The sequence below is a fragment of the Rhinopithecus roxellana genome, chromosome 9 (genome assembly GCF_007565055.1).
Source record: "Rhinopithecus roxellana isolate Shanxi Qingling chromosome 9, ASM756505v1, whole genome shotgun sequence".
Taxonomy (NCBI): domain Eukaryota; kingdom Metazoa; phylum Chordata; class Mammalia; order Primates; family Cercopithecidae; genus Rhinopithecus; species Rhinopithecus roxellana.
The window spans coordinates 91,666,323-91,692,912 of record NC_044557.1 but is presented as its reverse complement, the minus strand read 5'-3'; the positions used below and the strand labels follow the sequence as shown (position 1 = coordinate 91,692,912).

At 44.2% G+C, this 26,590-nt stretch overlaps 1 protein-coding gene across 2 annotated transcripts in view; it reads right to left on the bottom strand.

Moving 5' to 3' along the window:
• Positions 1–26,590, bottom strand: part of ZFAT (zinc finger and AT-hook domain containing) — a 239,570-nt gene that overhangs the window by 111,361 nt on the left and 101,619 nt on the right. For both annotated transcript variants that reach the window (XR_004059297.1, XM_010380280.2), the window contains exons 4-9: positions 24,406–24,591; positions 22,661–22,811; positions 15,743–17,199; positions 14,690–14,922; positions 2,499–2,586; positions 168–317 (exon numbers count right to left, since the gene is read on the bottom strand). Coding sequence is in view for 1 of the 2 variants with exons in the window: in XM_010380280.2 (XP_010378582.1) it covers positions 168–317; positions 2,499–2,586; positions 14,690–14,922; positions 15,743–17,199; positions 22,661–22,811; positions 24,406–24,591 (2,265 nt within the window). In the remaining variant the exon portion in view is untranslated. The remainder of the gene's footprint in view (positions 1–167; positions 318–2,498; positions 2,587–14,689; positions 14,923–15,742; positions 17,200–22,660; positions 22,812–24,405; positions 24,592–26,590) is intronic.

Sequence of the window (26,590 nt, the reverse complement as noted above, 5' to 3'; positions counted from 1 at the left end):
AGTTTAAATTACTGTTTCTAGCTGGTTGATGGACACACTTCTCAGTGTGCTAAGGAAATTCTAACAGCAGGGATATGAAGATACAGCTTCCTCTTAATGTACTCTCAGAATGAAGGATGGAAGCACAAAGTTAACAAGGTGCCCAATTTGGAAAGATGAATACTCACCTTCATGAGCCCAAATATGACGCTGAAGGTCTGAGCCATTCTTCATGAAATAAAAGTCACAATATGGGCATTTCATGGCTCTCTTTCCAATTAGCCCTTTCAGCTGAACCCTCCTCCCGAGAACCTCAGAAATGGTGCTCATGGAGACCTCTAGAAGAAAAGCAGGATGTGAGAAGGAGTCAGAGCACCTCAGGGGAAGTCAGACATAAATAAACCTCACCACTAAGCAGCACCACAGGAGGAATCAAGGTGTGCCTCATGGTGTCCAGGGACAGGATTTTCACCTAAAAAGTTAAACCAGAATCAAATCAAGTCTCAGATCTCAGTATCTGTTAACATCACATTTGAGGAATGGAGAAGCAACATCACAAGGCAATAATCACACAAATGCAGAAACTGAAATTGTCTACAGGAAAAGTGACTCCGTTTCCCCCATAAGTAAATGTCATGGAAAAAAGCACAAGGTGTGCACTAGAGAAAACAAGAAACAGAAACGTAAGGAACAAAGCCACTAGATGCAAATGCATGGATGTTGGTTCAAGTGAACCAACAGTTAAAAAGAAAAATACTGGCCGGGCGTGGTGGCTCACGCCTGTAATCCCAGCACTCTGGGAGGCCAAGGCGGGTGGATCACGAAGTCAGGAGATTGAGACCATCCTGGCGAACACGGTGAAACTCCGTCTCCACAAAAAAATACAAAAAAGTTAGCCAGGCGTGGTGGCCGACACCTGTAGTCCCAGCTACTTAGGAAGCTGATGCAGGAGAATGGCATGAACTCAGGAGGCGGAGCTTGCAGTGAGCTGGGATTGCATCACTGCACTCCAGCCTGGGTGACACAGTGAGACTCCATCTCAAAAATAAATAAATAAATAAAAAAGAAAAATCCTGGGGAAATTGGGGAAATTTTAAACAGACTTATAATAGGTGGCAATAATCAATCGCAGTTGATTCTGTTTGCATTATTGGTGACACAGTAGTTATGTCGAAAGCAATCCTTATTAGTTAGAGATGCATTTTAAATGTTTTTATGGAGGAATTACATGCTGTCTGGAATATACTTGAAAATATCCTAGAAGAAGAAAAGTGTGTGTGGTGGATACATGAAACAGTTTGACAAAATGTGGGTAACTGTGAAAGCTGAGTGACAGATACAGGAGGTTCCCGGCATTGTTCTGTGTGCTCCTGTATTTGGGGATTTTCTGGAATAAAAAGTTTAAAATAATAACAAAATAATGTCTTACATCTGTTCATCAGCAAAGGCTAGCTGTTTTAAGAATAACTTTGGCTCACATTGGATCCCATGTCACTTAGGACATGAGTTAACATGAGAAGGACAGAGCTGAGCCTTCAGAGAAGCACGTAGCCCACAAGGTTCCCACACAGACGGAGGCCTCACAGCTCTGTCCATTCCCAGCTGAAACATGAGTGTTAGTGCCCTTCTGTTATTTCTTTATCTTCCTCCATTTATAATCAGTGAGTCAGTTCCCTTACACCAAGAGCAGATACAAAATAAAGAACAGGAAAAAAGACACATGTAGGAAGGGAGAGGTGCATTTAGAAGGAATATCTGTTACTCCCTCATAAAACACACAATACCCTCATCTGCTTTCTCAAGCCTGCCTGTGGAGGCTCTGGAGATCTGGGGATAAGCCTCGCCTCAGGGAGCCCCTGGGAGTGGCTGGAGAGTCACAGTGACTGGAGCACTGTGGTCAGTGTGCTGTGTATGACGATAGCAGGGGTTGGGGGTGGACCCTCGGCCAGACTGGAAGCTACAACAGCCTCCCCAAAGGCAGGGGTCTGAGGAAGAATGTAAAGAATGAACAGGAATGAGCCAGGCAGGGCAGAAGGGAAAATGTTCCAAGTGGCACGACCAGAAATGACAAGGCGCGAACGCCCAGGCAGCTGGTGCCCCATGCACCGGAGTGGTGTGGAACGTGAGAAGACCTGTGGTGATGGTCTCTCCAACTCAAGGGTGCTCCTCAGCCTGGGCAGGAGCCAACACCCTTACAAATCACCACTCCAGGTAACCAAGCTTATGACTCATATACGACCCATCTAAAGGCATGCAAAGTTACTGTTAAAAGGGGCAAGGGGTATCACTGAAATTGCAGGGGTGAGGGTAGATGCATCTGAAGACTGATAAAAGAACAAAAGGAAATAAATAATTACATCAACTTTCCAGCATCGAATAAAGATGTTTGTTTCCCATGAACGTATTCACAGCTTCGTCCCTTTTTATTTCTATGTAGTGCAGTTGATGTAAAACATTGTTTTAAAATAAACATAAGCATTTTTAACATTAATCTTCCACTCTAAAATACACAACCTTACCAGGATGGTTGGTCTTGATATGTGACTTTATCAATCGATCTTCTGAAAAAGACTTTTCACAAACAGGACAAGAATAACTCCTTTTGTCCTTAATAGAAAGAGAACACAGTCAATTGACTTTCTCATTTAAATCTGTGGTCTGTAAAAAATAACCATCACTATTACCATCATCACCCACCACCACCACTTACCACTCGTGCTATCAACAGTCATCACCACCACCACCATCATCAATACCACTATCACCACCACTAGCACTATCAACAGTCATCACCACCATCACCACTGCCACCATCATCACCATCACCACCACCACCAGCACTATCAACAGTCATCACCACCACAACCAACACCATCACCACCACCATCAACACCACAACCACCATCATCATCACCATCATCACCACCACCACCAGCACTATGAACAGTCATCACCACCGCCACAAGCAACACCACCATCACCACCACCATCAACACCACGACCACCATCACCATCATCACCACCGCCACCACCACTACCCCTAATGCTATCAACAGTCATCACCAACACGATCATCATCACCACCATCACCACCAGTAGCATTATCAACAGTCATCACCACCATCACCACGACCACCATCACCAGCATCACCACCACCACCAGCACTATCATCAATAGTCATTACCACCACAACCAACACCATCACCACCACCACCACTACCACTACCACTAATGCTAACAACAGTCTTCACCACCATCACCATCATCATCACCACCATCACCACCACAAGCACTATCAACAGTCATCACCACCATCACCATCATCACCACCACCATCAACAGTCATCACCACCACCACAACCAACACTGTCAACACTGCTACCATCACCACCACCACCATCAACATCACCACGACCACCATCACCATCAGCAACATTAGCATTCTCATTACCACCATCATTATCATCAGCTTTATCAAAACCAGACAAAGTACATCCTTCCAAGCACATACATACAGGATCTACCTGGAGATCCCCTACTTGAGATCTCCTACACAGCCTGGGGAGCTCAAGTGTAGGGAAATGGGGAAATGGCAACAGCTCTATTTAAAAAGGAAGGGATGGGGCTTAGAGGGGAGAGTTCTGTGGAGGTGGGTGGTACTCAACCTCAAGGCTTGATTTACCACACAGACCAGTGCTACTCTACAACCCAAGAGCATACTATTTCTGCCAGCACTCAACGCAGGGATTGCATGGGCAAGTGATTATACTGAGACTCACAACCACTGACAAAAGATAGGCACCGTTCATGCTCATGTTACAGATTAAGAAAACGAGGCCCAGGAGATAAGCCCAAAGTCTGAGAGGAGAAGCCAGTGTTAGAAGTAGAGTGTGTGGATGTACACCCAGGATGCCTCCTGCCCCTGCAAGACCCGTGGCCCACTGAGGCTGCAGGTAAGTTGTTCATCCTGCACTGCTGCAGCTTCACAGCCGGGACCACCATGGTGTAACATTCTCAGTTAGGAAGATGCTTTTGTGAATTACCAAGCTATGGCTTTTGCTCACCTCCCTTTGCTCTCAGCACTCACTTGAGGGTGATTTCATATCTCTCTTTTCCCCCAGCATGGGTGTTATTGGTTGAATTACATCCCCTAAAAAATATGTTGTCGGAGTCCCAACCTCCAATACCTCAGAATGTGACCTTATTTGGAAACAGGGTCTTTATAGAGGTAATCCAGTTAAAATGAGGTCACTAGGGTGGGCCCTCATCCAATGTGACTGGTGTCCTTATAAAAAGCGGAAATTTGAACACAGAGCTGCACACAGGGAGAACACCACGTGCAGATGGAGGCAGAAACCACAGCAATGCATCTGCCAGCCAAGAAACGCTAAAGACAGACAGCAAATTACCTGAAGCTCACAGAGAGGCACGGACCACATCCTCCCCGACAGCCCTCAGGAGGAAGCGGCCCTGCCAACACCTTGACCTCTGCCTTCTGCTCTCCAGGATGGTGTGACAGTAAATATCTGCTGTTTATACACCAGTCTGCAGCACTTTTGATTGCCAAGCTTATCAAACCCACAGCTTACAGACAGCCAAATTCTGGTAGGGAGGACTCTGTGCAGCTAGCTGAACAAAAAGTAAAAACAAAATATGCAGAACTACCACTGCAAGGAAATGTTTTGGGCCGTGTGTGTTTTGGGGGAGCTTAATCCACTCCATGCTCTCTTGGATTTACAGAAGGACTAATTCCCTCTACTTGTGGAGCCCCTACTGTGAGCTCCACAAGGCACCAAGTGTGTTCCATGCCTTGTGTGATGAATGCATTCCTCACTGTGCTCCCCGCTGGGCAGTCTACTCCTGCTCTAAATAATGAAAAGCACAAGAGCTACCATTTCGTAAGAACTCACTGGATGCAAAGTACTTTACATACCATATCCTATGAGGCCTTTAGAAACTTGCCCAAGGTTCACACTACATGAAGGGCAGAGCTGGACTCCACCCTGACTAGCAGAACAGGTTCAGGGCTCTGAGCCCCTGGGTTCAAATCTTGGTTTTGCCCCTTATTAGCTGTGGAACTTTGCACAAGTGATTTAACCTCTCAGTGCCTCTGTTTCATTGTCTGTAAAATGGCAATAAAAAAAAATGCCTCCTTCAGAGGGTCAGAAGAAGGAGAAAGGAGATGAAAAACACATAGAGTGTTTAGAATGGAGCCTGTCCTATAGTGAGTGCCCAATAAATCTGAAAGACTTTGCTGCTGTGGTTTCCATGCTGCTATCATGCAACTCAGCCTGAGACAGCAGCCCTTCTCATAGGCTCATACTCCCCAGGAGTCTCCGAGAGCGGGATCTGAATGAGCACCCTCCACCTGCTTTGGTGTTCCCCGGCGCACACTTAGAAAAAGCGTACTTTACATTAAAAACCAAAACCAAACCAAACCAAAAGTCCCTCTGAACAACCAAATGGTTCGGATGCCTTTCCCACCAAACATCTGAATACCAAGCAACGGCAGCCAAGCGCACATGTGCAAAGGGTCCAGGCATGTCTTACGAAACCGTCCTGAGTTTTCTGGCCAGGCAATGCCACAGACCCCCAGCCAGGCTACACCACAGGCTCAGGGCTCCTCAGAGTACTCCTGTCACTGTTCTCCTCTGCCCTTGGCCTCGGGCAAGACGCCCCGGGTTAGGCAGGCATCCTGGAGGAAATCTCCACCACCCCTGGCTGCCTCTCACTGACCGCATCATCAGAGTTGATGGAGGCATTCAGAAGGGCTTTGAAGGAGTTTACAGTGATCTCCCCTGAGCCTCTGCTATTTAATTTTTTTTCTTTTAATCTCTGATAGTCAGAAAGCAATTTATCTCAGAGTTTATCAGGGCCCCTTATTTTTTGATGCCTTTGAAGACTCTCAGAAGGACACAGATGGTGGTAAAGGGTACTGGGCGGGGGTTGTCCGGGGAACTCTTAGGACTCATTTGTTTCTTTTTCAAAACCTCAGCTCCATACCAGAGATGAAAACTCAGACTGACACAGCAAACTTAAAAAGAGTGGTGGTTAAAAGAGCTCCCAGCAGAGACAGAGAGTCGGAGAGACCCATGCCTTAATGATGGTAGGAGAGCCCAGCTTTTGGAGTCTGTTTGCTCTGACAGAAATGGCCTTGAAAGAAAGGAGATGCCGCAGGAAGCTGCAGTATGGCCTGGGGTGCAGGGTCAGCCCCAAGCCTGAGGCTCAGAGCCCAGCTCTCTGCTCCGGGCAAACGTCATCTGGTCTATGCTTTAGCGGCAGGTGCTTTAAAAAATAAAGGTGGGGGTTTCTACTCAACCATTTCTCAGGAATAAAGACCACAGTTATGGCATGTGCTGTCCTCCATGGACTCACTCATTCATTCCTCAGCTGCTATAGGGCCCCTGTTATGTGTCAGGCGCTGCACTGAGGAAGAGGTGTGAGATTCTCAGGGGCTCGAATGCTCATCAAGAAAGAGATGTGCCAACACATGGAACTCAACAATCCGTGAGGATGTCTGCAGAAAGTGCAGCAAAGCACAGGAAAAGTGATGTCGAAATGGCAACTGATTTGAACAAGTTAGAAGAGAGCCAGAAAAGTGCTCGATTTAGGATTTCAACTCAAGGATTTTCCTTACCCTGGAAATAGTTCTGTTTTGCCATGTGATGCCCTTTCAATTTAGAATCTCAGTTTTTGCTGAAATGAAGCTATTCTATGCACAACATGCTCTGGTAGCCTGAGGTCTCCTAGACAGTGGATAAAACACCTAAATGGAGCAACACAGAAGCAAACTTGTTTTGTGATCAAGTAAGAAAAGATCATTTTCTTAAAGCTCGTGGGAAGGGAAAACATTATGTACAATCATTTTAATTAAATAACATTTCCTCTACTTTAAAAGTACACATACTGACTGCGTGTATCCATTTATTTCCAGAAAGAGATTGAAAGTAGCTTCCTCTAGCTTCTCAGTGCTTTGTTGGCAACATATTATTTTAGCTTATCTCCAGAAAGTACATGTAAGATTTCTTTTAAATATGTGTACCTTTATAGCCAAAGAAAGACTATGCGTTTCTCAATGACAAAGGTTAAGTAAGTATTCTAAACATTTGTTGGGAGACCATCAGACTCAATAGATGCACCACCATCAATCACTATTACTATTCCTCTTCTTCCTCCTCCTCCTCCTCCTCCTAAAAAGGAGGATTAGAAGGATGAATTACTCTGGACAGGCCCCTCCCTACACACCTGGGACTATGCTGTGTCCCTTACAAACATAATCTCGCTAAATTCCCATGGAATTGGGTCCCGTCGGCTTCCTTTCCAGGGGATTTGTTAGGTTATGGAGCCACACCACTTCTAAGTCCCAGAGTCAGAATGCAACATCAAATGCACCAACTCCCAAGCTCGGGCTGTAACTGCTGCAAGACCCTTAGCATCAGGTTATCTTTGAGGTTTTCTGAGAAGCAACACAGGTCAGAAAGAAAGGGAATAAACTGGCATATCATAAACATCCACCAGATGCTCCACTTCCTGCTGCCTCACACTTTTGTGTAGGGAAAAGAAAGAGAGATCAGAGTGTTACTGTGGCTATGTAGAAAGGGAAGACATAAGAAACTCCATTTTGACCTGTACCCTGAACAATTGCTTTGCCCTGAGATGCTGTTAATCTATAACTTTCCCCCAACCTTGAGCTCACAGGAACATGTGTTGTATGGAATCAAGGTTTAAGGGACCTAGGGCTGTGCAAGATGTGCCTTGTTAACAAAATGTTTACAGGTAGTATGCTTGGTAAAACTCATCGCTGTTCTCCAGTCTCGATAAAGCAGGGGCACAATGCACTGCGGAAAGCCGCAGGGACCTCTGCCCTGGGAAGCCAGGTATTGGCCACGGTTTCTCCCCATGTGATAGTCTGAAATATGGTCTCGTGGGATGGGAAAGACCCGACTGTCCCCCAACCTGACACCTGTGAAGGGTCTGTGCTGAGGAGGATTAATAAAAGAGGAAGGCTTCTTGCAGTTGAGATCCAGGAAGGCCACTTTCTCCTGCCTGCCCCTGGGAGCCCCTGAATGTCTCAGTATAAAACCCAATGGTACATCTGTTCAATTCTGAGATAGGAGAAAAGCTGCCCTGTGGTGGGAGGCAAGACATGTTGGCAGCAATGTTGCTCTGTTACTCTTTACTCCACTGAGATGTCTGGGTGGAGAAAAGCATAAATCTGGCCTACGTGCACATCCAGGCATAGTACTTTCCCTTGGACTTATTTGTGACACAGACTCCTTTGCTCACATATTTTCTTGCTGACCTTCTCCCCACTACCACCCTGCTCTCCTGCTGCATTCCTCTTGCTGAGATAGTGAAAACAGTAATTAATAAATACTGAGGGAACTCAGGCAGCGGTGCCGGTGCAGGTCCTCTGCACGCTGAGCGCCAGTCCCCTGGGCCCACTTCTCTTTCTCTATACTTTGTCTCTGTGTCTTATTTCTTTCTCAGTCTCTCATTCCACCTGACGAGAAGTACCCACAGGTGTGGAGGGGCTGGCCCCCTTCACTTTTTGTGTCAGGAGGAACTTTAAATAACAGATTATCAGATCCCACCTCAAATTATGGTGGAGGTAAGAGCTCAGGAATCTCATTCATAACAATTATCACCATGTGACTCTGACTGAGGAGGTCATGAATTATGTGATTTAGGCCACTAAATATGTATTTAAGGAGACCCACAGGGGTCACCCATCTGACAGCACCACGCAGCACATTCATGCACACACTAACAGATAAACATTTAAACACTGAAACAAACGCCTCTGAAAATAATACTTACACTTGGTAGAGGTGAATAATGCTGACAAGTTCTATTTTATTTTATTCTGTTTCATTTATAAGATATCCTAGCTGTGAGTCACTAAACTGATTTCATAACCTTCTAATGGATTTTTGTTGTTGCTGTTTTGTTTTGGTTTTGAGAGAGAGAGAGAGAGAGAGAGAGAGAGAGAGAGAGAGAACGCTGACTTGGGTGTTCTGTACAATACATATTTTCTAATGCAGTCCTCATAATCCAAAGAGGCAGAGAAAAGTACTTTTTATCTCCATTTTTACAGATGAGAAAACTGAGGGTCGGGGAGGCTAAGGATTTGCCCCAAATCACAGAGACAGAGACAGATATGGGGTCTGAACTCAGGCATATCAGAACCTAAAGCCTCCTCTCATCCTACCAAAACTGTGTTTGCTCAAGTGCCCCCTTCATAAAGTTTGCACAGTTCTGTAAACAGTGGATTTGCTCCAGAAATGTCACTGACTCACTCTCTTGACTAGGTCCCCGTATTTCCTTAATGCCAAGACATCTTTGACTATAAGTTGACATCATCTAGTTACTAACTGGAAGAAGGAGGTAGTGGGAAGAAACTTCGTTAAATGTACACATTCTTTCCAATCATTAGGTTTATCCTTGGCTAATAAATGGTTGTAAGAGTCACAGAAACAGGTACTTAGCCAGATCATCCTACAGTCCTGGTGCAACTGGAAAGAACTTGGATATGGGCCCATCTGAGGGGCAGGTCGGGGAGATGGCTACTTTTAATCTCCTTCGTTTTTGCTCTTCATGGGAATCTGTGCTGAAAGCAGTAAATGCTGAAACAAATGCAGAAGGCCAGGCAGCCAGAATTACAATACCTGCCTCCATCTCTAGGGTCACAGGTAAGGAAACCAAGGCCCACACTGGTGCAAGGTCTCGTCCCAGGTCCCGTGCATTTCCTGATCAAAACAGCACCATTCTCCTGACCCAGCTACACCCTGCCATGATCACAGTCCCAAGATCAACCACATGGACACCCATAAGGCACTCTGACATCACAAAGCACAGTCATGCTATCCCACTGGAGCACCGCCACCATCCAGAGAAAGCAGGGAAGTATTTTTTCACTCCACTTTCAGGTAAAGGGAAATAAAGACCAAGCAGTCTGCACAGTCCACAGACACAGAGCCAGAGTCCTGTCCTATAATTCCAAATTCCCAGTTTTATCCATTTCACGGCAGCAAAGACGGTACAAGTGTCAGAACAGTGACAATGACACAGCTAAATACTGGTGGGTGGTGACGAAAACATGGATAATTTTTGACACTTCATAATTTTTGAAAACCCTTTTAAGGAAAGGTAAATACCTAACCTCCTAGAATTAACCTCCATGCTTTCTTAGGCGATTTCACAAAGAATTAGACTGAATTCTGTGGATTTAAAACACCCTGTAGTTGGGAGGTACTGTCTTGGTGAAATTACCACTAAAAAATGCCATCAACTGATGAAATGCAGTGTATCCATGCAATGGAATATTATTCAGCTATAAAAAGGAAACCATGGATGAATTAAGTGACAGAAATGGGTCACAAAAGACTGTATTGGATATACATATTTTATTATTTCTTTCATAAGAAATGAACGAAATTTCATACGAAAGAAAGAACAGGCAAATCCACAGATATAGAAAGCAGATTAGTGGCTGCCTAGGGCTCAGGGAGGGGAACGAGGGATGGCAGCTGATGGGCACCAGGTTCCTTTATGGGATGATGAAAAAGTTCTGAAATTAGCTGTGGTGATAGTTGCACAACTCCGTGAATATACTAAAAAAAAAAAAAAATTTGATTTCACACTTTAATGAGCAAACTGTATGCTATGTAAAATATATCTTGATAAAGTAAAGCTGTTACCAAAAAAAATTCACCTTAACTGTTCTTGAAAATACAGAATTCTATTTAAAACACTTGGCGATAGCAATTTTATTATCAGATCAAAAGAGTCTTCATTCAGGAAAAGCAGAATTTTTTTTCTTTTTCTTTTTTTTTTTTTTTTTTTTTTTTTACTGCATCAGCATTTTCTTGGTACCCTTGGCTTCATTACAAAAATAATTTGCAGGCTCAAAAGACAAATGTTGTCTAAACTAAAAATCCTGGAACCTGTTTTCATAAATCATGCTATCTTACTATGTTGGCAATATGGTCCACCTGCTTCATGGAAAATGTTTAGTAATTCAACATCCTGGAGTAAATACAAAAAGCTTCCCCTTGGTTTGTGCTGTTGACTCTACTGGGAATTTCCTCCTCACTCTCTTTCCTGGCCCAAATCTACTCATAACTTCAGAACCCCTTCCTCGAGACAGCCCTCAGAACCCTTCCTCCCAGGTCCTTTCCAGGCAAATTGTTTTTTGGGGGGAGTACCCTGTTGTATTGATGTCACTGCCCCTCTCACGTTGCCATTTTGCCATTACTTTTTACTTGTTTAGCTCCCCCTTCACAAAACCAAGAGCACCCTGAAGGCAGGAACCAGGTCTTACTTGAAAATCTCAATGCCTGACACATAGGGGAGTGGGCCTCCAGCCAGCGCTGGCTGGCTTTGGAAGCAGTGGCAACACATTCACCTTTAAAAGTGTCTCAGCTGGAAGAACTGCAAATATCAGTGAGGGAAAAGATTGAAGTTAAATGTACAACTTCTAAGAAAACATGAGAGCTAATGAGAAGCAGGCCAGCATATCTTTTTTACAAGGTCAACTGAGTCACACCCCCTTATTCAGCACACTGCTCTTCTCTTGCAGTTAGTTGCATAGAAATTTTATTATCGTAGCATAAAGCACAACTGCCACTTAACAGCACAGAAAGAATCAACACAGTCCCTGCCCTCATGGCACATCTGCCTCAACCACATTCCTAGGGATGATGGACAAGTGTCCAAGAGACCTACCAAGAACCATGTGGTTGATGTTAATGACCAACTACAACAAAATGGACAGCCCCGGGCAGTGGTGAGAATGTGGGCTTAAATTCTTTTCTTTCTTTTTTAAGTGAAAACATTTATTTATCTTCCCTTCTCTTTTTTTTTTTTTTTTTTTAATTATACTTTAAGTTCTAGGGTACATGTGCACAACGTGCAGGCTTGCTACATATGTATACTTGTGCCATGTTGGTATGCTGCACCCATCAACTCATCAGCACCCATCAACTCGTCATTTACATCAGGTATAACTCCCAATGCCATCCTTCCTCCCTCCCCCCTCCCCATAATAGGCCCCAGTGTGTGATGTTCCCCTTCCCGAGTTCAAGTGATCTCATTGTTCAATTCCCACCTATGAGTGAGAACATGCGGTGTTTGGTTTTCTGTTCTTGCGATAGTTGGCTGAGAATGATGGTTTCCAGCTGCATCCATGTGCCTACAAAGGACACGAACTCATCCTTTTTTTATGGCTGCATAGTATTCCATGGTGTATATGTGCCATATTTTCTTAATCCAATCTGTCACTGACGGACACTTGGGTTGATTCCAAGTCTTTGCTATTGTGAATAGTGCCGCAATAAATATACGTGTGCATGTGTCTTTATAGCAGCGTGATTTATAATCCTTTGGGTATATACTCAGTAACAGTATGGTGATTCCTCAAGGATCTAGAATTAACTTCTAGTCTCTGTCCCTTACCAATGGCACAGCCATGAGCAAATTATCAAATGACTCTGTAATGCCAGGCCCCTAATCTGCCCCGTGGAGGAAATACTCCAACTCCTAGAAGTAATATGAGAATTAAGACTGCACAAGGAGCTGACCCACAGGATAATGACAGCAGCTGTTCCTTCCCTTTCCCCCAACATGTATTTCCCCAGATGCCATCCTACATGTTCACACTGAAGAGATAAGCCTCTCAGTAGGAAGATTCGTAACCATAGAAAGTTGAAAAGAGAAACCTCTTTAAATGCTGGTTTATTAAGAAGAATGAAGGCAGATGAGACTGGGGCCAAAGATCTCTGCGCACCTTCCTGACACTCCCCCGCTGATCATGAGGCCCAGGGACGTGGCCAGGAGGCCAGGCATCAGCAGCTGGGGGAAGAAAATCTCTGGGCTGAACCGTGGGTCCCTCACAACAGGCAGGCAAGATTTGGGTGTGGAAGAATACATACAGTCCCAGGTGGTAAAGCTCACTTACAACTTCCTTTTTCCTGTCATTCTTTCAGCCTATGTTTCAAAATCTCTAAATCCAGAGCAGCAAGTTCCAAAAGCAGAAGTAGAATCAATGATGGTAACAGTCCAGGACACCCAGTGCTTGCTCCATGCCAGGCACTGTTCTGAGACATTTACGTCTATTCTCTCACTTCATCCTCACCCAAGGATGGGTAAACTGAGGCAAATAGGTCACATGACCTATCCCAAGGCTAACAACGTGGTAAACGGGGGAGCCAGGGTGAAAACCCAGCAGTCTGCTTCCTAGTCTTTATTGCCATATTCAAAAGCTTCTCCCAAGAATTTGTTCTCGTACTGGCTTCACTCCCTCCTGACTTCGTATGAGTTTCCAGCAAAATCACTTTAATGAATTCTGCCACCTCACTTTTCCCAGCCATAAGAGTGTACTGGAAGCAGTATCTACATAACAGCAGTTCCATGAAGAATTATAAACAACGTGCCTTCACATGCTACTCAAAGAGAGAGAGAGAGAGAAAGAAAAGGAAGGAGAGAGGATGTGTACTGAGAAGTGCCAAGTGACATGCAATAGCGGGTACACAGTCAACTACATGACAAGCACTGTGCCAAGTTCTTTAGAGTACTGTACATATGTGTGTGTGTGTGTGTGCATGTAAGTGTATGTGTGTAGGTGTGTATAAGCATGTGTATAAATACAAGTACATACACATCTGTGTATGTGTGTGTATATGCATATGTGTGTGGATGTATATAAAATAGATATTTTAAAAATACGTATCTTATACAGAAGGCTATTTCATATAGGTCTCAGGAAAGACAAGTGACTTGCCCAAGGCCACAGGGCCTGTGAGAGTGCTATAGACAGTGTTCGAATCCAGGTGTCCAACTCCAAAGCCCATGCTCTGACCTACTCACTACACCTAAACACCCTGACTTGACCCTTAGTGACAAACTGCTATGATTTTTATGCCAGGAAACCATGGTAGCACATCAAATTTCTGAAGCTTCACTTTTTGCTGTCTGTAGCATAAAAAGGCATTCAATTAAAACAGAACCACACCTGGGGCCAGATGTGCTTCCTTTATGACTTTAAGTCTCAAATCACTCTCAGGTGTCAGACTCTTGAGTTAGATTAGAATTTGCAAAAATAAACATTCATTCATTGTGTTACGAGATCCTCCACCAAAGCCCTAAAGAAATTTACCTTCATGAATACTAACAGCATCTTGAATTAACATATCACTTTTTTAAAATAAACGTGCTTCAAAGACATTCTCTCTCAGAGACTAAAGTAACACAAAACTGTGACAATAGTGGTCATCAACATCTACTATGAACCAAATATTGTTCTCATCACTTTACAGCATTATCTAATTCAACCTCTCAACCACATTCAGTAGTAGCTATTACTGTTATCTCTGCTATTAATTATTCCTTAAAATGTCATTTAAGAAATTCTGACTATACTTCTACTCTATAGATATTTCTTCTGTAGACTTTATCTGATGCTAAAAAAATTTGCACAGGAAACAATTTGTTCCATCTAATCTCTTTTTCCAACATATTAGAGACTCTTGCTGTTAAAAAGAACCTGGGAAGCCTCTGTCACGCACACAGCTGTGTAAGGAGAAGGACCTCTCTCTGTTTTCAGGGCTGACCTATAGCGGGGACACCGACTTGAGAAATAAACTTGCATAAACTTGAGAAAGCAATGAGCACCCAGGGGAGATGGGGCTGCCGCTTGGGCTTGCTACTTACCAGCGCTGTGTGAACTTTAAGATGTGCCTGTAGCTTATATTTATCTGGAGTCGAGTAGTCACAGCCGTCAGTGGGACACTTCAGCAAGATGTTACTGTGTTTCTGAATTACGTGGCGTTTAAGGCAGTTTTTGGTGATGGAAGAATAATGACACTGGGAGCAATAATACAGATGTTCCCGGGTGTGGGTGCGGACATGCATATCAAAATGCACTTGGTACCAAAAAAGTTTGCCTAAAAAAATATTTTCACATGAGAACAAGGAAGCTTTTTTTTTGACTGATTTTGAATTTTTTAAATTATTATTATTTTGTATCTACCATATTTATCTCCCTCTTGCACTTGTCCGGGTCGCCCTTCATACTTTTCACCACATTTCTGCCTGAAAATTACTTTTCAAAGGTGGGAGGTTGCAAATATTAAGGGTGCTACTATTTTTTGCATGATGTCAGGGCCAGCAGAGGAGGAAGTCAGTGTTTACTGAGAACCAGTTATGGCACCAAATACCATGATGTACATGCATAAATCTGCTAGTCTCTAAGTTCTACTGGCCCTCCTGGGACAGCAGGTCTGGAGCTGGATTTTCGATATCCTGCACCGCCAGCTCCCCAGGAGTTCCAAGAGCCATGCTTTCATTGTGAGTTGCAGGGTGTTATTTGGGACCTCCCTACAGAGAGCTGCAGCCACTTTTGTAACTTTTGTAACCTCTCTTGGCTGATCTAGTAGTTGGCCACAATTTAAAGCTCAACTTTAAACTTGTCATGTGCCAGAAGAAAGATTCTTCTTAGTTAGAGTTCTGGTAGAGGTCATGGGTAACCCTCAGCACACACACCTGACCAGGTCAACACGGTCAACTGTGGGACCATCCCGGCCGCCTCCATAAGACTCCAAGCGCTAACTGCCACACAGCGGTCACCGTTCCTATCTACAGTGGAGGAGGGTGGCTCACTTAGAAGGTGTTCTTTGCAAACAGATGTGAGCTCAAATCAAATGCGAGGTGACCACAGCGTGATGGGAGTGGACAGGGCCACGCACCGGCGCTGCCTTTCCTTACCACAGTATTCACACTCCAGGTCTCCATAAACCTTCCGGATCCGCTCGCACAAGCTGGTGTTCATTTGCTTCTTCTGTAAACTGTTCAGGACCTTCATGAATGCGGTGATGCCTGACCGGTGCTCAGGGGCAGCTTTGCAAGAGTCAGGCTGATGTGTGACAGTGTCCCTACCACCAGCTGCTGGAGGGAGGAGGTCTGAGGCCTCGGCTGGGTTTGACCTGAGACACCTGCTGGGATCTGAGTCACCAGCTGAAAGCGCAGCCATGTTCTGCCCTTCCCCTGGGGAGCTCTGGGCGCCCTGGCTCTCCTGGTCTGACCCAGCACCCTGGGCCTTGGATAGCAGTAGTGTGATCACTTCACCTTGCGTCTGGACTGAGCTTGTGTGCTGTGTGTCTGGGGACTTCTCAGGAGCAGCATGAGCCTCGGCAGAGGAGCTATCATTTTTCAACAAAAAATCATCTGAAACCACCTCTGGAGAATGCAGGTCTGAGGAGGAGACCACAGTGGTTTCCAGCTCACAGGGTGGCAGGGCTGTACTTTCGGCCTGTGGGCAGGCCAGGTGAATGGCTGGGGCAGGCACTTCCCCAGGGGCCTCCGGCTCCTTCCGGTCCTCCTCCGGCTGAGTGTCCCCAGGACAGGCCTCTTCCTTGAGTGCATTCATGCCCTGGAGGGCAAACTCCTCTTCCACTAGCTGCAGCTGGTCCCCCAGAGCTTCTTGCTGGATGTCCCCACCAGGCTCCAGGAGGCAGAAGCTCTGGTTGATGGAACTGGTGAAGACCAAGGCCTCTTGGGCAGCCCCGTGCACCTCTTTGATGTGGGAGCGCAGCCTGATGGAGCTGACGAACTTCTTGCGGCAGACGGCACAGACATACACAAAGGGGTGCTTCCTGACATGCAGTTCCAGCGCCTGGTACTTGGTGGCCCCATGGCCACAGAGCTCACAGGCAAAAGGCCACTTGTCTCCATGGACCAGCATGTGGCGGTCGCGGTCCAGCTCATTCTTAAACTTCCGCTCACAGATGTGGCAGTCATAGAGCAGCTGCCGCTTGCCCTCCCTCGTCATCAGGCAGAGCTCGTCCAAGGCCTCCTTGACCTTCTTGTCCTGCGGGTCATGTGCATCTCGGATGTGCTTGATGAGGTTCTTGACGTCAGAGTACTTCTTCTTGCAGAAGCGGCAGTGCTGCTTGATCTTCTTGTGCACCCGCTCGATGTGCACCTTGAGGTGGCCCTTGCTCAGGCAGGTGAACGAGCAATAGTCGCAGGCGAACTTCTCACCGGTGTGCTTGCGCAGGTGCACGTTGAGGTTGGCCTTGATGGCACTGGCGTAGCTGCACTGGGGGCACTTGTACGGCTTTTCATTGGTGTGGATCCTCAGGTGGGCCTGCAGCGAGTGCTTGAACTTGAAGACCTTGTTGCAGTATTCACAAGTGAAGATTTTGAGCTGAGTGGGACCTAGCCTAGAAACAGATGACAGTATGGTTACATCTGGAGACCTTGGATGTTCCTCATGAACTCTACATCCTTGTTATGAACCAAACACTAAAGGCTGAAAAGTGAACGAAACTAGACAGACACTGGATGGGTGCATTCATTCACTCAACAAACAGGATCAGAGGGCTCCTTCAGGAGCTCATAGTCTTGTGGGAGGGAGGACAGGTTGGCAAATGTTTGCATGACAGCGTGGTATGTATTGATAGGAATACGCACACAGCAAAAAAGGAAAAAGACCTCTAACCTGGATTAGGGTAGCTGAGAAAACTTGAGGAAGAGATGTCTGTCTGGACTGGGGCTTCAAGAAAAGGAAAGAGGGAAGCAAAAAAAGGAAGATGGAAGCGGAAGGACAGGTGTGCCGTCTACTACATGCACAACAATAATTAGCTGTGTTCCAAGCTGACCTAGGTGGTTCTGTGATATTTTAACAGGACTAGTCTTAAAGGAATGAATTCAGTCTGCTGCATAAGACTGGAGGCAACCATCTTTTCAATAGCCTGGTAAAGCCAGACTTGCCTATTCATTCAACCAACTGTTGGGGGTGACTCCTTTTCTTTCTGCAAGTTTCCATGTGAGGGCCACCCATTAGTGGCCTTTCTCCACATCCTTACTTCCTCTCAAGAAAAGAGGACCAATGTGTTTGATTGGTGACTTCAGAGCAGGACCTAAGTCACGAGCTGAGCTCTGCCTATTTCTGGTGAGGATGTGCCTGACTGGGGTGAGCATGGGATACAGTGGGCACTTAGCCAGCTAGGCCTCTGTGAGCCTGGCCAGAGTGATCCAGGACTGCGGGTGGGAGAGAAAGTCTATCTCATTCTGCAGGCAGTAACAGGAGGCTCCTGCTGACTTGTACCACACTGTTCTCCTCCACATCTCTGTCAGTCATAGAGCTGGCGTGTGGCTCTCCATCTTCCTCCCCCTCTATCACGGTTGGTTTAGAACTCAGATGGGGAAAATAGGGTTGCTGTTTATTAACTTCGTATTCCATTTATTCATAAATGGCCACCATTTGTTAACACCTGCCAATGTGTTTCAGATACTGTGTCAGATTTTATGCATGTGGTGAAGAATAAAAGCATGGTCCGCCTGCCTCATGAATTCTCTCTCTTTCAATACAGCAATGTGTGTGCTGAATGAGATGGTAATAATAACAGCTAATAATTATTGAGTATGTGTAGTATGATAAGCTCTATGCTAAGTATTTAATCCCATCTGTATTGTTATACTCATTTTACAGATGAGAAAACTGAGTATTTGCCCCATGTTGTACAATTGGTAAGTGGTGAAGCCAGGACTTGAATCTAGGAAGACGCCGACTCTAGAGCCTACACGTGCATGCTCATCCTCTCTACTGCCTGAAATCACTGACACGCAGCGAACCTGCCCCAGAGTGACTGTGCTGCAAAGAAGGCTCCCTGTGTGGGGTTTCCATTGCTGCTGGAATGGCCAAGCCTTGTTTCTGAAACCAGCAAATGGCAATCACCAAATTACCACAATAGGAACCAGGGACAGGCACTGACAGATGAGTCTAAGGAGGCAAATGAGGCTTCTTCTCCAGCTGTAACTGCTTTCTCTGGACAATGTGTCCAGGTTATCCAAAAAGGACCTCAAACATACTAATAATCATGTAGTGCTATTAACAAGGTATCATTCAACTGAACCCACTCTCACTGTAAAGTCTATAGTTATAAAACTATCCAAACAACTGTGTCTGATCAACACAGGTGGCCTTGTCTTTAAATTTAAAATATTTAAATGGATTGCAGTCCATAAATACCAGAGGCTAATTCATATGATGTAATTACAATATTTAAATTCGGAAGTTACTAGTATGCCTGCATGCTAAGCCCAAGGCTAATTTAAGGAAAGTAATTTGGATCTTTCTCAAATGACAAAGATATCCAGAAGGTGATACATATTATTGGCACAAAGAATGCCAAAGAAAGAAACCCTGGATTCATAACATTAATTAAATAAATAAATCAAGACTTTGCATATTTTCTCTTCTACTGCAAGATCTAAATGGTCACAGGAGAATCTTTTGCTCTGATTTTTTGTATTATTAGGCAAATACCTGGTAAGGCCCTTAATGCCCCGGTTCCCCTCGAGGATAGTGAATCTGATGAGGATGCTACACAGCCTCCATCTGACTCTTAAGTCCAAGTCATTGACTGTGACAGTGAACCGATGCCAGAGCTTCGATGTCCATGCGAGTTCTATGAAGTCACTTTACTCCAAATGCTGCCTCCTCAGAGAGGTACTCTCACCACTGCTTTTACAAAGAAATCCAGCAGAACTTTAAAAGGCCATACTCCTTAATTCAGTTATTCCACTTCTGGGAATTTATCCAAAAGAAAGAATACAAATTTCAGATGATGGTGCTCATGGCTCATTTTCCACAATAGTTAAGAATGGGAAGCTGTTTGAAGGTACCAACATAGGGAACTAGTTTGTTTGCATGTTTATCTTTCTTCACTTATTCATTCCCTTTAAAAAGTGTTCCAGGTACTCAGGATACAAAAGGGAACGAAAACAAGCACAGCCCTGCTCTCTGGAACTCACTTCCAGAAAGTGCCATAGGCCAGCCTACATAACAAATATAAAAGTAAGCAGACAAGGACCATCAGGCTCCCTGTGAGAAGGATAAGGGCCAGACACGCTGAGAGTCCAGTCAGGGTACATTGACTTGGTCTAGCGACAGGGAAGGCCTCCCTGAGGACAAGACATTTGAGCAGAAAGCTGAAGGACAGATAAGCATTAACTAAGAAAGAGGGAGGAAAGGCATTCAGGAAGAGGAAGGGGTGCCTGCAAGAAGAGACTAAGGAAGTGAAAAGAGGCCCAGATGGCTGGAGCAGACGGCAGGAGCAAGAGTACTGGGGAACCACAGCAGGTGGACAAGGCTTAGAGGTGGCAGGGCTAGTCTTGGAAGTCCCCTGTACCCCTAAGAGCAAGGCAAAGCCCAAAAGGGTAACAATCAGATGAGCATTTTTAAAAGATCTTGTTGGCTCTACTGTCAACAGTTGAGCTGATTACACTATATCCTTATGAAGTTATGCCTTGTTGCTATAAAGCAAAATGTTTGTGATTAATTTGAGTAACAAACGCATATAAATGTAATGTGATTAAGTTTTTAAAAGTGACAGCCGGGCACAGTGGATCACGCCTGTGATCCCAGCATTTAGGGAGGCCAAGGCGGGTGGCTAACTTGAAGTCAAGAGTTCAAGACCAGCCTGGCCAACATAGTGAAACCCCATCTCTACTGCAAATCCAAAAAAAAAGCTGGCCATGGTGGTGCACACCTGTATTCCCAGCTACTCAGGAGGCTGAGGCAAGAGAACGGGCAAGAGAATCGTTTGAACCTGGGAGGCAGAGGCTGCAGTGAGCCAAGATTGTGCCACTGCACTCCAGCCTGGGTAACAGAGTGAGACTCTGTCTCAGGAAAAAAAAAAAAAAGACTTTTAAAAAGTGAGATACAAAACCGCATATAAAATATAAACTCAATTTTATAAAATGTACATGCTGAAAAAAAGGCTGGGAGGAAACACATTTAAAATAATAAGTGATTATCTTTGGGTAATAAAATCATAAATGACTATTTTCCCTCAGTTTTCTGAACTTCCAAAATTTGTTATATAATAACTCTGTATCATTTGTTATGAGAGAAGAATTATATAGCCTAAAAGTTTTTAACCTGTATTTTACCAAGTAAAATCCTTATGCAAAAACATCTCTTTCATAGTTATGTTATAATTTGTACAATAAAATATTAATAGAATGCATGACAACAAAAATATAGCCTAGATCTGTTGATTAAATATGCAGTGTATTTACCTGTAACTAGATTAACATTTAGCTGAACCCCTCCCCAACAGACCTTGAAATATTGTGAAGATAATTAATTAAGGCTACAAATCAACCTGACTTAAAACACAGAATGATTTTAGAGACTTAATTCTATTACGAATTCACCAAAGGAATGAGTGTTTTTACAACTTCATCAATAAATTCAGTTGTTCACATTTACAAGAATAGAGAGGACTGAGGCTACAAATTAATGAAGCATCCCACATGATATAATAATTAATTTAATGAGAGCATTACATGTGCCAGGCACTTTGCATATTTTATCTCTTATTCTCACTATTAAACTAAAATTCTATTAGACAGTCTTAAAATTGTGCAACAAATGTTAGATGCAAAGTAACCTGTGTCAAGTTACAATGGAGTATAAGCTTCATGAGGGCAGGGGCTGCATCTGTCTGATTCTTTGTCATATCACTAGTGCCCAGCACATCAGAGGTGCTCAATTTGCTGAGCTGAACTTACACAGAATAGTCTACAGCCAGCCTAGGTCTATTTCATTCTAAAGCTTATGTTCTACTCAAAAACACCCCATTTCTCTTCTTCCGGAAACAGAGGAAAACCACTGGCAACAGGCATTTTCTTTGTCTTTCCTTCTAGTTGGGAGAAATGTTTTCAGACCTCTGGGGATCAGAGTTTGTTAACTGACTTCAGAAGGTACAGGCTAAAGACAGACAACTTGGGGAGAGTGTAGAGAAACACACTGGTTTGCTAAGGGTGGTCAACCGATCCAGTGTATCTAGAAGACAGTTTTTAATGTCAGTTAAGCACTAGGTACTCATATCCATTGCTGTAGCAGTTTGAACTCTAGCAATTGATTCCACAGGAAGTCTTGAAGTATGGAAAGATGTATGCACCAAAACGTTAATCATTGCTTTGTCTGTAATAGGAAAAACTGGCCATATAAACTAAAATACATCCACATAACAGCAAACACAGCTTTTTAAACTGTGTACTAAAAATGAAAGACTTTCAAGGTGTAGTAAGCTTTTTTAAAAAGTTTTAAACAGTACTTTTGGTATTTAGTATTTGCAAAAAGCAACAAAATTAAACCAATATATGTTAGTATATTTCAAAAAACTTATAGAAGCACATGAACTAAACTACCACTAGAAAGAGTAACTCTAGGTTACTTTAACGCCACATTATATGGGATATGTGAGCCTTCTGCAACACACTTGTGTTACTTTTGAAAGTAGGAAGGAAATAAAGATTTTTCTAAATTGTAATATGTGAAGCTATAAATATCTAAAACTTTACTAAAGTTATGTTTCTATTTCTTTTTATTAAGGTAAAAAATAGGTTTGCTTTAAATAAAATGCTCTGGCTTAAGCCAATTGGTGCTCAGTTCTAAAAGCACGCTACTCTGTAACACACTGGAAGCTCTGCTAGCACACTGAGGGCTGCAATGGAGGGGTAATTCTACCGCTGAATCAAAGAGTCAGTATCTTTTATAAACAAGTTTATAAGCAGATCCAAACGAACAAGCATGCTGATCCTTCCTGCACTCTGTGGAGTTCACTCACTTCCAACCTCTGGCTAAAGTTACAGAACAAAACACTTTACCTGCTTGACTTCATTGGTTGCTCATAAGGTGTCTGCTGAATGGCGTATTCCTGGTAGCCTCTCCGAGGCACCAGGTCTGCCGAAGTGGTCTCAGAATTTGTAGCTCCTGTTTCAGGGGGCCCAGCCTCCACTGGCACAATCTTGGTAGCACCTGAGATTGATGCAAAAGGCATTGCTTATTGAGAGGCATCGAAAGTGGGCAATGACCCCATTGCAGCAGAGCGGATGGTGCTGGGAAGTATATTTCTATACTGTCTGATACCCACGCAAGATAGTTTTCACTCAGCTCACACATTTAAGTTCTTTGGGTGGGGTGGGGGGGTGAGAGTGTGTGCATGCTTTTGAGAAAGTAAGAACAAGTTTTTCAATAATCTGTCTAAATGTCCTCTTGAGATATATTTTCACTTGATCTACTTATGTTAAAAAGTATACATACATATACACACACACATATACATATACATATATATGTTACTTGCAAGCTTTTATATAGGATCACCCATGTCAAACCGCATTAAAGAAAAAGATCCAATTCACCCCTTGTTTCTGGAATTGCAAAGGAATTATTTACACTTTTCACCCTTGCTTAAAGAAGTATCAAAATACTACCACTAATTTTTAGAAAAATTCTAGAAACTTCCTCTAGCAACAATTGAAAATCGGAAATTCTCTTCTGGGTTTCTCATTTTCCAGAATAATACTGTTCTGAAGTGAGCAGGGCTGACAAAGTGACTTTCCAGAAAGTTCTTCTAGTCACACAATTTTATATGGTCTGTTCTCTACTGATCACCTTGGTCTGCAGTGATGTATAGAAGGATAATTTATTCAGAGTTTTCATTTTAAACAATGACTTACTCTTAGCATTGAAAATAGGCACTTAAAAGGCTGTAGCCGTCCTTAAAATCCCAAACTTAATTTTTAAATTTTATTTGACAGCAGTCACCTCAGACACATAGGGAAAAATTATTATACTTTGAAACACAATTATCAACTGCTTTTTTTTTTTTTATTAAGGGTACTATCCTAGAGGAGATCTTTTTTAAAAATATAGTGCAACATATCCACCAGTTATTTCATGTAAAAGAATACAGAGATGGAAATTTCTAATATTATAAAATATTTGGTGAACCCCTTCTAAAAATACAAAAAAGATCAGAGGCACCCCAGGATACCACCTTAGGACATTTCCCACTGTCTTGATCTTAAAAGAAAAGAGAAATGAGAATAGAACTCTAACCTTTGAGAGATGGAAATAGTGGGTGTCTCTGTCAGTTTACGTCTTTTCTATGTGTAGAGAGGAAAAAAATACAAAACAGAAGGCGGGCAGAGTTAGCACAGGTTCTGGAGCAGCAGCCTGCATGCGTCTGGCTGAAAGGCCTGGCCTCACATGCAGGACAGCATGGCTGAGAGCAGGAGGGGAAGGCACACACCCAGCAGAAGAGCTGGGTGAGGGGAGGAAGAAAACAAACTGCTCCCGGAACCACTACTCCAGCAGGAGCAGCACGGCGGGCTTGTGGGACCACAGCAGGAGCAGCAGCCCTCACAGTAGCCCTCACAGCTTCTCCTCTATCCATTAACCACAACACCTGGGCAGTAAGCTCATCCTCTCGAATTAGTGGGTGACTAAATGGAGAGCCCCACCAATGCACCAGCTCTGTGTTCTGACTCAGACTGTGACATCAGGCTACCCTCAGCACAGGCTTGCCAAGGGTCTTGCCTTGTCCTTTCCCGCTTGGTGCAGTCACCTGGAATTGCTTCGTGTGCAGTTAGAACCACACTTATGATGGGTTTCTTCGCCCCAGAAAGCTGTCCGGCCTCCTTTCCTGAGATCTTCTGGACTTTCTCTGTTTTCTGTGACCGTGGTCTTTTCGAGGCTTTTTCCCGATCGTCTTCCTTACACTTCTTTTCTAGTTCAAGGTCAGACTCGTTACCTAAGGAGCAAATACCAAGATGCATAAGGTATCCTTTTATATCAGTGGCAGAGTTGGAGGGTAAACATTACTCTTTCACGGGATAGTAAAGGAAACACAGCTCTTTGGTCTGCAGTGCCATGCAGACCACGGAATCACTGTAGGGACCACGGTGGTTCTTCACTCCTTCACTCGATTGAGTACATGTTCACTGCTCCCTGCCACAGGCCATCACCTAGGCCCTGGGCACACACTGTTGAGTGAAGCAGACATAGTTTCTTGTCTTGTCTTGTCTTCAGGAGGCTTAGCAGACTTCAGAATCATTAATAAACAACACTGCAGAGAAGATAAGGTCTCCAAGATTTATATTCTAAGAAATAAATCATTCACGTATTCCACTTACACTTATCAGCTACTGTATGGGTGCCAGGCATGGTGGACAAAAAGAATGATAAGGTGCAGACCCTGCTCTCGAGGGCCCCACAGTGCAGGGGGAGAGGCAGACATGCAAACAGCACAGGCAATCCAGGGCAGTCTGCTGCGCACCGAGTGAAATGAACAAGGGTCTGAGATGGTTACAGGAAAGGATGGTAGATTCTCCCCTTTGTGGGGAGGTAAGCCCTCGGTTCACATAAAAAGCAAGCATGTGCAAAGCAATGGTTAGGGAATACAGGCAAGAGGTATGGGGCAAAGGAGTGGGTGTGGTGGAAATGATGTGTTCCAATCTAGGGACAGACGGCAGAGCCAAAGTATAAACCAGTGCCCAAGTATCCTGTGTGGTGAGAACTCCATAAAGAAGCAGGGAAACAGAAATAAAACCAGGGGAGGGCGTCAGAGCTGGGCCCAAGAGGGCCCTGAATGGCCATGAGGAGCCTGGAACCTTCCTTTGGGGAACCAGGGGTGAAACATCAATGTGCATGGAGACCAGTCAGGCCTGGGGAGGGAGAGAAGCTGGAAGGAAAGGAGGCTCAAGTTTCCCACAGAGGAACAGCCTGCTGGGTGGGGAGACAGAGTCACGTCTTCTGACGGCTCACAGCGAGCCTGGAAATCCAGATTTACATGGAATCTTCTGATTTTTCAAGGTTGACTCTAGTCTAAAATTTCTTGAAACAATGGAAGAGAGAAGGGAAACAATGCCTGGGGCCTACCTGCTGCCTCTGGAAGGCCATGGAGAGCCACAGGTGTCCAAGCCTGTGGAAGGGTTGGATTCTATTTGTGCTGCTGCTACAGACAGCGAAGTCAACAGGTTCAAAAAATGTTGAAATACACTGAAGAGGGAACGTGTCAGCCACAGAAAGAACAACAGCTAATTCCACATGGCTACCCTTGGCATTAGCCTGAGGGGGAAGAAGAGCTTCGATATCCAAGTGAAGAACAAAGAAGCCGTCTCTTGAATGCACACTATTTGAGATTTCTAAGCAAGGAGGGAATAAAGGGAAGGGAGGAAAAGGAGTTTTCTCTTTCTTAGAAATAGAGCCACAAAACCTGAAATAACCTGCCCAAAATTCACTTCCTCAGAACATATGACAAATGCACAGGGAACAAGTTCTCAGCCATTAGCGTGGAAGCGGATGAAGGGAGGCAGGGTGCACGAGCACAAGGTGGGGGTCCAGAAGGTGCTGCAAGGTTGGCTTATAGGGAGGTGAGATGGGAACCATGCAGCAATACGGCAGAAATAGAAGAAACCAAAGGGAGACAGCCAGAGGCCATTCGGTCCATCTGTTTCCAGTGATTGAACTCTGCCTAAAGCCAGTTCCCCAAGTAAATGTACCAAGGAATGCCTGAAGGGAAAAGATAAAATGGAGAAGTATTCTTTCTTAAGGGAGACAGGCTGGTTAAAGGAAAGCTCACTCAGGAAGAGGGAAGAAAAAACTTGGCTAACGGCAGATTGGTCAAAACAAACATTCTAATTTTCTATGTTCTATGAAGTTTTTTGGTGTTTGTCCCATAATCCAGGTGCTTGGACCATTTTTAGACCTAGTGAAACAGTTTTATAGAAGTTCTTCCATTCACTGGAAAA